The sequence below is a fragment of the Lithobates pipiens genome, unplaced genomic scaffold (genome assembly GCF_037356315.1).
Source record: "Lithobates pipiens isolate NorthernLeopardFrog02 unplaced genomic scaffold, aLitPip1_a1.2 Scaffold_8, whole genome shotgun sequence".
NCBI lineage: Eukaryota > Metazoa > Chordata > Amphibia > Anura > Ranidae > Lithobates > Lithobates pipiens.
In genome coordinates, this window is record NW_027507903.1 from 544503582 (window position 1) to 544517889 (window position 14308).

The 14308-nt window shown below is 42.6% G+C and overlaps 1 protein-coding gene across 2 annotated transcripts in view; it reads left to right on the top strand.

Annotated features, from left to right (window-relative positions):
* The window catches only part of PPP2R2A (protein phosphatase 2 regulatory subunit Balpha), a 65987-nt gene that overhangs the window by 17934 nt on the left and 33745 nt on the right, over window positions 1-14308 (top strand). For both annotated transcript variants that reach the window (XM_077469762.1, XM_077469761.1), the window contains exon 2: window positions 4687-4761. In XM_077469762.1, coding sequence (XP_077325888.1) covers window positions 4687-4761 — 75 coding nt within the window. The remainder of the gene's footprint in view (window positions 1-4686; window positions 4762-14308) is intronic.

Sequence of the window (14308 nt, forward strand, 5' to 3'; positions counted from 1 at the left end):
ACCAAGTGCCATTCTCATGTGAGTCTGTTGATCTATGAGTTGGTTTTTACATATTTTTTTTTCCTCCCCTGTAGAGCCTTTTAAAGGAGTTGTGGGAGCCTTTTTTGCTTGTGTTTTTATTTTTACTACTTCCCAGAGGCAGAGAACTTCTGCTTTTTGTGTGTAGCTGGGGGTTAAAAAAAAACGAACCTAAAACACAAGTTAAAGCAAACCTGTCATGCGAGGAACAGAAAAAAAACTCCATTCACGCCCTCCAGTACCTTAAATGACCCTTGGTACAGCTGCTTACTAGCCCAAATCTGACTGTTTACCCTTGTGCTGCCTTTTGATTTAATAATTTTTGCACACAGTAAAATATCCATTTTAGGCCTAATTACTTTCCAAAATATTATGAATTTTCTGAAAGCAGGGACCCTGTAGAATTAAAATATTGGCAGTCGTAATATTTTTTATGTCTTGTTAGATTGGTGGAATTGTTTATCAAACCCATAGTATTGGTAAAAAAAATTACACTGAAATATTTTTAGTGCTTGCAAACGCAATTTAATCCTTTTTTTTTTTTTTTTTTTTTTTTTTTTTTTAATATACATTACAAAAAAAAAGTTGTGTTGAGTAAATTTAGTTAATAGTGACTGGGCCTAAAAGTATCGCTCTTACTCAAGCATGCACAGCAATGCGTGGCACAGTTGCTGCTTCATACAAAAGTACATGCGTTTGTGTGTGTCTGTATATGGGAGCTTAAACATTTTTTTGGGGTGTTTTTTTATTTTTTAATCTCTTTAACTAAACATGAACTTTTTTTTTCATGCTAGTCTCCTATAGAAAATGTAAAGGTTACAAAAAATTTTGTACAACAGAATACAACCTCTGAAGTGATGCAATGTATTGCCTTGGGTTTTTTTTTTTTTTTTTTTTTTCCCTAGACGAATACTGTACTGATTTAAAAAAAAAAAAAAAAAAAAATTGTTCTGGTATCGTATGAAGAACATTTTTATTTTTTGATACTTTTGTACGCACTGCCGTGATCGGCTCTCAAAGGCTATGTACTAATCAGATTATTGTACGATTGCTCTGAAAGCGGTATTCTTCCAATTTTCTGATCTTGTGTACTTGGCATTAGACTCCTACTGTCGCCTCTGTGCTCTTTTGAAGGTAATTAAGCACAGATTGTGCTTAATTAGCTTCTTCCCTGGCCTTCCCTTCCATGGTGACTGAACCTGGACGTGTGATCAGGGCTGATTGCTTCTGGTATCATCTCTCACAGCTGGTCTGCTGACGCTCTGGCAGGATGGTTCCAGATACCAAGGAGAAACCACAGCATGGTTCACTTTCTCAAGAAAGCAGACAGTCCACTGAGAAAATGGAAACAAAGGCTGATTGCTAAAGCAGTCAGGAGTCTAATTATAGGTTGGTTCTGCTTCTTATGTAAGCTTTACACCGATGGCAGGAAAAGGGTTAACATCACGATCCCTATGGGTATAGGGCACAATTGAAACTTTCCTTGCCCGATGTAGCCTGTCGTACAGCTCTGTCATGTGCAATACTACATTGGGGTAAAGGGTATTCTAATACCAACCATATCTGGTACATTTTGGACGCGCTGGCGATATTCAGGACAATGGGGGGGAGGGGGAGCATGAATGAGAACAGCGGATGGTAGTGTTGATTGTAATTTTAAAGTAAAACTCGCTGTCCCATAAAAACTTGCGGCAGCCCTTCATTATTAGTGTATCTGCACTTAGTTCCATGGGTGCAAAAAAGTTCACCCAAAGTTCATACATTTTTGGAAGCTTTTGGGAGTTTATCAAATGTTAACCTGCTGTACTTGTACTTGTGTGTGTCTTATTTTTATTTTTTTCTCGCAAAAATTGGGAATACAATTTGTTTCCATTGTCATGGGCCGTTTTGCTGTATTGCTGCTGTAAGGATTGCATTCATTTAAAATGTGTCCACTTACAGGGCTGACTTTCTTAGTGGCTTAACCGGCCCAACATTGATATCTGGTTAATATTGATATTTGGATGGTGGACAGTTAAAGTGGTTCTAAAGGCAGAACATTTTATACCTTCAGTGCATTTCCTGTCTCGATCCAGCACTGTGCCCGTCTGAAGCAGTATTGCTCTCCGTTCCTCTCCTTACTTGGCGCCTGCTGCTGTCAGTCAAATCAAATGGGGAGTGGGGGCAGGGCCAAGCTGCTCTGTCTGTATATAGATGCACACAGCCTGGCTTAGGAGTAAGCCCTTACATGTGCCCCCATATTAAGCAGTTGCTATGGGGGCATCAATGAGAAGAGGAGGAGCTGAGAGCAAGGGTGGGGGATCCCAGAAAAGGAGGTTCAGGGTCGCTCTGTGCAATAACATTGCACAGAGCAGGTAGGTATAACATGTTTATTATTTTATAAAAAAACATAATTTAACCTTTTTAACCACTTCAGGGGCCTATTCACATTGCATTGGGGTAACATGTAGGACATTGCCATTTATTTTTAATGGCACCTTTAAAGCAGTAGTAAACTCAATACAACAAATCTACAGTAAACTTAATACCACAAAATAATGCAGTTATAAACACAAAGGGATAGGCTAGAGTGTCATGTCAATGATCTTACTATTTTTTTTGTTCAGCTTGTTGTTGTTGGTCTGTTCTGGCCTAAGCAGCTGCCATCTTTGCAGAAGCTTCCCAATGCCTTCCCCCAACAGTACTTCCACTCTTATGCATGCGACACGGCGGGAATCTCATGCATGCGTGATAAAAATATACCAAGCCATCGGGTTCATGTGCGGTTTCAGGAACAAATCATTCTCTGCACTTAGTTGGCTTACACTGTGCCAAAGAAATACAATGACATAAATGCAGCAGGTAATGTGCCAATAGATGGCACACTCGGTGGATTTACAGTCTGTTTGAGTGACATAATGGACAGGAGGAGAGGGCAATATCTCAACGGTGCATCTTAAAGAGGAAGTAAACCCTGATGGGTTTACTTCCTCTTTTTTTCCCTGCAAAGGTAAAGCATAATGGACTACTATGCATCGCATAGTAGCTCATTATGTGTCACTTACCTGACACAGGAGCCAGCGAAGTCGCCGCTGATCCCTGTAGTCCGCCGCGTCCATCTTGCTGGTGGCGTCTCGCAGCTCCGACCAATGACAGCGGCGAAGCCGCGATGACGTCACTCCCGCGCATGCGCACGGGAGTCGCGCCTCGCAGCTCCGCCGCTGTCATACGGCGAGGCCGCGATGACGTCACTCCCGCGCATGCGCACGGGAGTCGACAAATTTGGCAAATCCATTCTTGGATTTGCCGCATTTAGTGCGCATGCGGGCCGCTGTCTACGGCGCATGCGCCGTAGACAGCGGTGCCCATTTTCGGGCAAATATCTCCTAAACCATATAGGTTTAGGAGATATTGCTTGGACCTACAGGTAAGCCTTAATCTAGGCTTACCTATAGGTCCAAGTTGTTTGGAAGGGTTTACTTCCTCTTTAAAGACCCTACTAGTAAGGCTTGGCCATACATTATTCAATTTTCCTTTTAGATTTGCCAAAACCAAGTAAAATGAAATCAGCCCTGAACACTTTCAATTTGTATGCAATTGGGCAGGCCCTTGTACTACATAGTTTAAGGTAAATTTAAAGGAAAATGAATAAGAAAATTGTTCTGTAATTGCCCGGTTCATGCACCTGCTGTAATTTCCTGAAAATGCAATATGGCTACCCGGAGGTGTTCTGTACACAGAATATTCCCCCCCCCCCCCCCCCCCAGATTTATTTCCTGCTTGTGTGATTGGCTCACTAATTTTCCCAGAAGTCTGCTGAAATTCAGCTGTAGGTCCTTGTAGAACTCCAGGATTTATAGGAGTTTTATTGCTGTAGTTCTCTATAATCTTCTATCAATGAACTATCTGCTGACGTTCTTATTGCTTATAGTCAAAAATTTATTTTGAAGGTATATAATAGCCCTTTTACAATGTGTATGGATGTGAGGGTGTGACCAGTCCATGTAATTAGTCTTGATGAAATGTGTTCTTGCAAACGCATTTGTGCATGATGGCAACTATATTTGGCCATTACACATAAAGTGTTGGCTTCCTATTTAGTAGTACTGCACATTGGTTTTGTATCACTGCCACTTTGTCTCAGTTCAGGTCTGACCTTAATGGGAAGCGCTTTATTTAAGGCTGGCTGTAATTACCGTTGTCTAACTCCAACAAAGCAATTGGGACCCTTTCACACTGATGAGCTTTTGATGCGCTTTGTGCAGCTTTAGGGCCCTTTCAATAAGGAAAAAAAAGCATTCAAACACTCTAAGGCTAGATTCACACTAATGCGGTATGGGAAACGCTGTGACCTGTGCTCATTTCCCGCACCATATTGAAATTGCACTGTCCTTACTATCTGCAGCGGGTGCCAGTGCAATCTCAACAATACTGCAAATGCAGTGCATTTGCTGGCACTGGATCGTATAATAATAAAAAAAAGCGATTTGGTTGCAGTACGGTTCCAAATTTCTGCATCTTTTGGTTTGATGCAATTTGAGCCCATTTAAAATGCACCAAATCTTATGTGAATTTAAATGGAATTCAGTAAGATTCTTGTGCTATTGACACGCAGTTTCACATTGTGAACCTAGCCTAAATGTTATGTTTTTTGATATTGTAATAACTGTTTTAATATTTTCTTTTCAGGAGCTGGTGGAGGCAATGATATTCAGTGGTGTTTTTCTCAGGTGAAAGGAGCTGTAGAGGATGATGTTTCAGAAGGTAGGTTCTCCTCCTTTTCCAATTACATTATGAAGTGCAATTACTTAGATTTCTGTGAAAAGGTTAATTGAAAAATGACTTTCCCATCTCTAAATTAATTTTGTGTCCTTGTCAACAGAATCCTCAAAAATTGTGTTTGTGTTTTTTTTTTTTTTTTTTCCCTTTTATCTGTAGGGTAGCTAGTATAGGTGTTGCAAGGGGGATGCAAGCTGTTTTAACTACTTCAATACTGAGCACTTTCGCCCCCTTCCTTCCCAGACCAATTTTCAGCTTTCAGCGCTCACACTTTCAATGAGAATTGCGCGGTCATGCTACACCAAATTACATTTTTAGTTTGTTCTCACAAGTAGTATTTATTCATGACTCCATGTTTGTTTTTTGTATTTTCTGTGGGGTTTTTTGTGATACAAGTAAAAAAAGAGCGGAAATTTGGGAAAAAAAACAATTTTCTTTTTTTTTCTATTTTAAGAGATCCAATAAAATCAAATTTTGTCATACATTTAAGCCAACATGTATTCTGCTACATGTCTTTGGTAAAACAAAAATCCCTTTTAAGTGTACATTGTACAATAATTGGTTTGTGTGATCATGGACAGGTGTGCGCAGAGGATCTTGTACAGATGTGTGCAAATGATCATTGGGACATGTGATTTTACTGTTACATATGTGGGACGGGTGTTTTTACTGTGTGGGGACATTTTGGGGACTTGTGTGTTTACATTGTATGGGGACTGTGATCGGTGTGTAAAACGCTGCAAAAAAAATAAAATAAACAGCTTCTACTCGCTGATCACCGGCTGCAGCGATCTGCTCTCCTCTCTGGCAATTTCAGAGTAGAGGAGAGCCGATCGCCTAGCAACCGGCTCTGTATTTACATCACATGATGGCTGTGATTGGACACAACTGGCATGTGATCGGGGTGGCCAATCACAGAGCCCTCCTGCCAATTGGAGATGTGCCGTGTCCGGGTGACACGAGTGCATCAGGGACGCGCCACTGTGCATGTGTGCGATCCCCCTCCTTCTGAGGGACATTCCCGAACGTCCACTCAGGAGGAAGCGCCCACCTGGCCGTATATGTGCAGTGGCTGGGTGGGAAGTAGTTAAGGTTAGTTTTTAGCCTAGTATTCTACATTAGGGCAGCTATGGACAGGAGTACTACAGTTGTGCTCAAGTTTGCATATACTGACATATAAAATGGTGAAATATTGATTTTGAAAATGACTGATCATGCCAAAAAAAGATGTATTTTATTTAAGCATAGTGATCATATGACGCCATTTATTATCGCATAGTTGTTTGGCTCCTTTTTTTTTTTTAATCATTAACAGAAATCGCCCAAAATGGCCTGGATCAAAAGTTTATATCCCCTGGATTGTTTGGTCTTGGTACAGCCACACACGGTGACACGCACAGGTTAAATGACAATTAACCAATTAAGGACCAAGCCAATATTTTACACTTGGTGTTTACAAGTTAAAGCGGGAGTAAGCCGTTTTTTTTTTTTTTTTTTTTTTTTTTTTTAAAGCCAGCAGCTACAAATAATGCAGCTGCTGACTTTTAAAATAATGACACTTACCCACCCAGCGCGCCCGCGATGTCGGCACCCGAAGCCGATCTCTCGATCGTCTCTCAGGTGCTGCCGCCGCCATCTTGGGTATGGGAATCAGGAAGTGGAGTCTTGGGGCTTAATTTCCCGGTTCCCTACTGCGCATGCACGAGTCACGCTGTGCAATAAGGATGGCCCCCCGCTGTCTCTGGGATCCGTGTGTTTCCCAGCAGACAGCGGGGGACCTTCGGAAAGGGGCGTAGTTTCTGCAGAAAGGGGCGTAGCTTCTGCAGATATCTATGCTGGAAGTGGGTGCAAATACCTGTACTGTACAGGTACCTGCACCCCCCTCCCCCCTGAAAGGTACCAATTGTGGCTCCGGAGGGGGGGAGGGTTCCAATGAGTGGAAGCTCCACTTTAGGGTGGAGCTCCGCTTTAAAATCCTTTTTTTTTCTTCTCCTTTATCATTATCCCATGCACAAGTTTGAGAGAGCCATTCTATTTACTTCGCATCACCCCTCCTTTCTTCTCCAGCTCTCCCAGGATTGGCTGCTCCACACCTCAGCATGATTGGGCATGCTGAAGTCATGTGGTGACTTTCCAGGGTTTTGACTGGATTTTAATGATCATGGGGTGTAATCCACAAGACCAGCAGAAGTTCAGTGCAAGAAATATCAATGCCTGGCCAAGGGCAGTGGGCAGTCTACTGACATCACAACACTTCACAACTGCAGGAGGCATGTATATCCTCATAGATGAACACTATGGAAGTAATTTAGTAATGATGAGTGGGTTTACATTCACTTTAAAAGCAATAAAAAAATGAAATTGTCCCTTTTAAGGCTTTTGGGCCAAAGTGACGTTTGACATCGCTCTGGTCCTCCAAGGGCATAGAATCGAGTGGGGGCTATCATGCCCTCACTCGAACTCCTGCTGATCAGGCCACAAGATCGGATCATCTCCGTCGCTTCAAACGGCTCTGGTAAGTGGCAGAGATCTTTGAGACGTGGAGGGGCACCTCTCCCATTGCCCATGAAAGTGATCGTGTCGCGAATTCGCCACTGAGACCACTTTTATGTGAAAGAGGACCACTTTCTGTGGAGAAAAATACCATTGTTATGGTATTTACCATCAGAGTAGCAACTTATATCCACGGTGGGCGGTCCGCTCCGTAAGTGGTTAAAGGTCAACTTCCCACATTTGTGGCTTTTTACATTGGAATTACTTTCTGTGTATAAATAGTCAATAAGTTTGTTGGCTCTCACGTGGATGCACTGAGCAGGCTAGATACTGAGCCATGGGGAGTAGAAAAAAGAACTGTCAAAAGACCTGTGAAACAAGGTAATGGAACTTTATAAAGATAGAAAAGGATATAAAAAGATATCCAAAACCTTGCATATGCCAGTTCAATTGCTTATTAAGAAGTGAAAGGTTTGGGGATTGATGCCAAGCCCAGGTCAGGCAGACCAGGAAAGATTGTAGCCACAACTGAATTGGATACAAAGAAAAATCCATAGGTAATCTCAGGAGAAATGCTCTGGAAAAAGACTGCATGTTTGTTTCAAGGAGCACTATACGACAATACTTGGAACAAAAATGAGCTGCATGGTCTAGTTGCCAGAAATAAGCCTTTACTCCAGATTACAGTGTGCTAGAAGCTGTAAGGTGTTGGCAGGCATATAACCTGGACGTTTTTAGTGGCATTGGCGCAGTAAAGGCTTCTTTCTGTCAACTCGACCATATTTGTTCAAATATCCCATTTATGATTTTTACCTATAGGTAAGTCTATACAGTGGGGATCGAAAGTTTGGGCACCCCAGGTAAAAATGTGTATTAATGTGCATAACGAAGCCAAGGAAAGATGGAAAAATCTCCAAATGGCATCTAATTACAGATTAGACATTCTTATATATCAAAAAAGTTAGATTTTATTTCCATCATTTACACTTTCAAAATTACAGAAAACAAAAAATGGCGTCTGCAAAAGTTTGGGCACCCTGCAGAATTTATAGCATGCACTGTCCCCTTTGCAAAGCTGAGACCTGCCAGTGTCATGGATTGTAATCAATCATCGTCTGACATCACCTGGTCTTCCCAATCTCCAAAGGTTTTAAATGGCCAGACTCATCTGACCTTGCCCCAACAATCAGCACCATGGGTTCTTCTAAGCAGTTGTCTAGAAAACTGAAAATAGTTGACGCTCTCAAAGCTGGAGAAGGCTATAAGAAGATGGTAAAGCGTTTTCAGATGTCAATATCCTCTGTTCGGAATGTAATTAAGAAATGGCAGTCATCAGGAACAGTGGAAGTTAAAGCAAGATCTGGAAGACCAAGAAAAATATCAGACAGAACAGCTCGCAGGATTGTGAGAAAAGCATTTCAAAACCCACGTTTGACTGCACGATCCCTCCAGAAAGATCTGGCAGACACTGAAGTTGTGGTACACTATTCCACTATAAAGAGATACTTGTACAAATATGGTCTTCATGAAAGAGTCATCAGAAGAAAACCTCTTCTATGTCCTCACCTTTTTGGCCGGAATGAGCAAAGGTACGTTTGGAGAAGAAAGGGCACAGAATTTAATGAAAAGAACCTCTGTCCAACTGTTAAGCATGGGGGTGGATTAATCATGCTTTGGGGTTGTATTGCAGCCAGTGGCACAGGAAACATTTCACGAGTAGAAGGAAAAATGGATTCAATAAAATTTCAGCAAATTTTGGATGGTAACTTGATGCCATCTGTGAAAAAGCTGAACTTAAAGAGAGGATGGCTTCTACAAATGGATAATGATCCTAAACACGGCTCAAAATCCACGGGGGATAACATCAAGAGGCGTAAACTGAAGGTTTTGCCATGGCCTTCACAATCTCCTGACCTCAACATTATTGAAAATCTATGGATAGACCTTAAGAGCAGTGCGTGACAGACAGCCCAGAATTCTCAAAGAACTGGAACACTTTTGTAAGGAAGAATGGGCAAAGATACCTCAAACAATAATTGAAAGACTTGGCTGGCTACAAAAAGCGTTTACAAGCTGTGATACTTGCCAAAGGGGGCAGTACAAGATATTAACTCTGCAGGGTGCCCAAACTTTTGCAAACGCCACTTTTTGTTTTCTGTCATTTTGAAAGTGTAAATGATGGAAATAAAATCTAACTTTTTTTGACATATTATAAGAATGTCTAATCTGTAATTTGATGCCATTTGGAGATTTTTCCATCTTTCCTTGGCTTCGTTATGCACATTAAAGAGGAAGTAACCCCTGATGAGTTTACTTCCTCTTTCATTCCCTGCAAAGGCAAAGCATAATGGACTACTATGCATCGCATAGTAGCCCATTATGTGTCACTTACCTGACACAGGAGCCAGTGAAGTCACCGCTGTCCCCTGTAGTCCGCCGCATCCATCTTCTCGTGGGTCTCGCAGCTCCGCCGCTGTCATTCGGCGAAGCCGCGATGACGTTACTCCCGCGCACGGGAGTCGAGACGCGCGGCATTACGTGGCATCTTCGTTATCGAGGATGCCACGCTCAGTGCGCCTGTGCGCCGCTGTCTTCAGGCAAATATCTCCTAAACCGTATAGGTTTGGGAGATATTTCTTGGACCTACAGGTAAGCCTTAATCTAGGCTTACCTGTAGGTCAAAGTGGTTTGTAAGGGTTTACAACCACTTTAATACACATTTTTACCTGGGGTGCCCAAACTTTCGATCCCCACTGTACAGTACTAAGGCTTGCCTATAAGGTACTGTAAATATCTGCTAAACATGCAGAGATTTACTTTAGGTGCAGCCGGTGTTGTCACGGCACATGTGCTCTGAAGGAACGGCATTTCCTTTGCCATTAACGGTGACTCGCGCATGCGCAGGAGTGACCTCATCGTGGCTCAGGCCACTCACACAGTCTGAGTCCCTGAAGATGGAAGCACCTTCAGTGGTGATAGCGTGCCGCTGGAGGGCTTTGTTCTATGGCAAGTTTCAAATGTGCTAGTATGTGATGCATACTAGCGCATTATGACATTGCCTTGCAGGTTTACAAAAAAATCCTGCGATTTTTCTACCGCTTTGTCATCCTTATTCCTTCATCAATACCACGCATGTCCCTAATCTAGGGAGGGCATGTGTGTATTCCCAACAATTTGCTGGCTGTATGCTTAATATAATATCAGTGGCCTCTGGTAATCAAGGATAAAAGGGTTTCACCATGGTTCTTGTGTTTTGTTAAAACCAAGGCTGCTCCTATGTTTGAATCCAGACAAACAACTTCATTTTTTTTTTTTTTTGGTGATCACTTCAAATTTTAGCGCTAGACTTTACTCAGATTTATTATTGCTGGTGGAAGCTCCAAGACTGCCATCCTCGTCCTTGGTGGGTTATTGGCCTGTAATAAGAATGTGATTGTCAAATGTTAGGACACTTGGTAAGCACAAATTTTGTTTAGGGTCAGCAACTGTTATGGAAAAAGTTGCAAGGTGCAGGCCTGGAGTTTGCACCTTCAAAATAAAGTCAGCAGTTGCTGTTCCTATATTTCTGTCCTGACAGATTGCCCATGGGTGTAACTATAAAGTGAACTATGGTGTTTATTTAAACTTGTTAGGTGACATTTCCTCTCATACATTGTGTAAGCCCATTTATATTGGGAATGTTTCTCCATGCCCGCTTCCCAGGGCAATGAATGGGCGGGGGTTCTGCGTTAGTCACGCTGATTTTTTTTTCTACAGAAAAAATATTTGCTTTTAGTTCTGTTTGAGAATTGCAAAACAAGATTTATAGTATAATCCTATTAGAACTTGTTTTTGCATTAGAGACTTCTTTAGGTTTGTACACAAAATTACCCTAAAGTTATGCTTTTGAAGCGTTTCAAAGTTTTCAGTAGTTTTGTTTATTAACTGTATTATGTTTGTGTTTTTTTTTTTTTTTTTTTTTTTTTTTAAATGGCAGCAAAAGTTTCAAAAATCTTTCTGGTAGCTCGCTGTATCGGGCCCCCAGCTTTTTGTCTAATAACATTGATTGTTGCTCACAGCACGCCTGTAGATGGTGCCTATGTATGCAGCTTGGTGTCATGTCCTCCTAATTATTTGATGACTCCGATCACAAGGTAATATGCATGCCCCTGTGCACTTCTGTACCTGATTTAATTTCAGCTTTAGCTACTGAGGTATCCACCACAGAGACTTTGTGATTGAGCCACTCAAGTCCTTGTCTGATGAGCTTACAATAAGGAGTACTTCTATTGCTCCCAAGTTAAGAGATTGTGTTAGCCCTAACTAATGCTACATGTACCACCCTGAAGCTAGTGGATTGGCCTGTTGCTTCTGCAGTTTCCAGCCTGGGTCATATAGTGTCTCTGAAGCAGCAAAGCATTTCCCATTAAACTTTTTTTTGTACTAGTCTCCCCACAAACTGGCAAACTATCATCAGGTTCACAAGATTATGTGGCTATGGTCTCTGCCGCAAAACAGTTGCCGCAACAACCCCCCCCCCCCCCCCCCGGTACTGCTGACCTGGAACCCCTTCGATCAGCCACTAAGAGACCTTGTATAGCTGCCTCACCGGCCTGGGGCTTAGAAATTCCCTCCGTTCTCCTAAACGTACCTCGTCAGGAGGTATGTTTTAGGAGCATTCTATTTGGGAGGCACCAACCCACGTAGCCGGTCCTGTTCCCTACCTACAAAAGCGGTGATCTGATGTCAGAATGGACGCTTGCTGGACTCCAGGTTAGCAGGACCGGGTACCACGGGGACAGGGTCCAGTGTAAGTTCACCTTGCAGATTTTCTGTAAAGGTGAATTTACACTTTAACTGGCAGCCTAACTTTCCAGTTTTCACTGACTTTGCAAGATAGTGAGCCGTTCGAAAGTGAACCCCTCCGGCAGCAGTTCTTCCAGATGAAGGTCAAAGGGATGACCCTTTCACCCATAGCAAGTGAAGTTTGTCCCTCCAAATCTGTGAGTTCTAGAATATAGCCCCTTTACAATGTCACAAACTCAAGTCCCCCAAGAAGGCTGTGTACAAAAGACAAATGCAAGAGAGGACGGGATAATGTAGAGAATGTGTTCTATTAGAATTTTATAGACACAACCAAAATTCCATCGAATGTTGAGCAATGAAGATTACTACATTTTTGAAAAAAATCAAGTGTTCATAACGTCTCTAATTTTGAGCTCCAGTGTGCTGTCGGGTCCACGAATTTGGGATGGGATCAACTGGATCTGTTATTACCTTCACTCATCATGGTGGCTTACTACCTGATGTGGATATAAGATTATTGCTTGCATGTACCCATCTTTTCAGAATATCAGTTTTTTTTTCTTTCTGAAGTTTACTGTAGGGCCTCTGCGCTACAGATTTTTGGCCCTGCCATTCAGCCTGTCTTCAGCATCTAAAATTTTCACCAAGGTGCTGGCTCTAGTGTTGGCCATGTTGCGCTTTTATAACATTCCCCATTGTGACATACTTTGACCGACCTCTTTTGCGGTAACAGTAGGCAAAAGCTATGTTGAAAAACAGATCCTGAACTTTTAGATATTATTATTATTATACAGGATTTATAGCGCTTCACAACATGAGGGCAGAACGTACACTTACAGTATAAATCAATACAGGAGGCATCAGAGGCCCCTGCTCGTTACGATATAGAAGGGATGGTCAAGTGGAAACAAAAGGTAATAACTGTGAGGGATGAGCTGATGGAGAAAATTTAAATAACAGTTGATAGGTGTGGGTAGGGTAGCCTTCTCTGAAGAGAATTTTCAGGGATCATCTAAAAGCTAATAAAGTAGGAGATGAGCAGATTGGGGTAGGGCAATCCATAGGATTGGGGAGGCTTTGGAAAAGTCCTGGAGGCGAGCATGGGAGGAGGTGACAAGGGAGCTGGAAGTCTTGAGAGGAACGAAGAGAATGAGTAGGTTGGTATTTGGAGACTAGGCTAGTGATGTAGCTGGGGGCAAAATTGTGGATGAGAAATGGATGCTAGATCTCATCGCTTGCAGTATCTGGGTCTGGTGCTGTACATGTCTAAGGCTTGAGCATTACTTCCCCTGTTTTGGTGGCTAGGATCCCCTTTCTTGTGTTTTTTAAGCAGTCTCCTCTCATTAAACATCTTGGTGCTTTAAGCGAGAGCTGTGTTTCCCGCATTGGGCCAACCTCCTTGGAGGCCATCGGGTCTGAATAGAGTTGGACAATACCATGGTAGTGATGTACATCAACCATATGCGAGGAACCAGAAGTCTGACTGCAGTAAGAGGTAGACTGGATCCTGTCCTGGGGAGAACTAAATGTTGCTGCCTTGTAAATCATGTATGTTTCAGGTTTAAACAATTGGCAGGCAAATGTTCTGCCGGCAACATTTGGACCCAGGAAAGTGGGCTTTTTACCCTGAGGGATTCCAGGGCATGTGTTACAGATGGGGTATGCTGAATGTGGACATCCTGATCTCCATGATCATAATCAAACTGGACAGGATTGTATCCAGGTGCAGGCATCTGCTGGCAGAAGTGGTGGGTGTTCCTGTTGCTCAGCTGGTTCAGTACACTCTTTATGCCTTTCCTCCCCTGAAACTTCTTCCTTGCATGTTCCAGAAGACTGATCTGAAGTGCGTTACAGTAATCCTCATTAGCCTAGACGGATGTGGTAAGCTGACCTAGTACAATTTCTAGCAGATGCACTCTGGACCCTACCAGACCTTCCAGATCTGCTTTCCCCAGTGAGTTTGCCATCTTGTTTTAGTCCCTGACTGTAACGGCATGGCTACCAAAGACCTGGTATTGAGGAGCAGGTGCATCTTTCTCTTATATTCACCGACCGACACAGTTCCTCTGTAACTAAATGGGTTTGTTAGCCTGCCATTAGGAGAACTAGGCACAAATTGTAACACAATACACAGAACTTTAGTCCCTCCCCGGGGGGCTGACCCTGTGCTAACAACCCTCCCTGCTCCCAGGCAGAACTCTGTTTTATTTTGCCTAGTGAAGGAGAATGACCTAGGAACCCTGCGGGCCCTTTG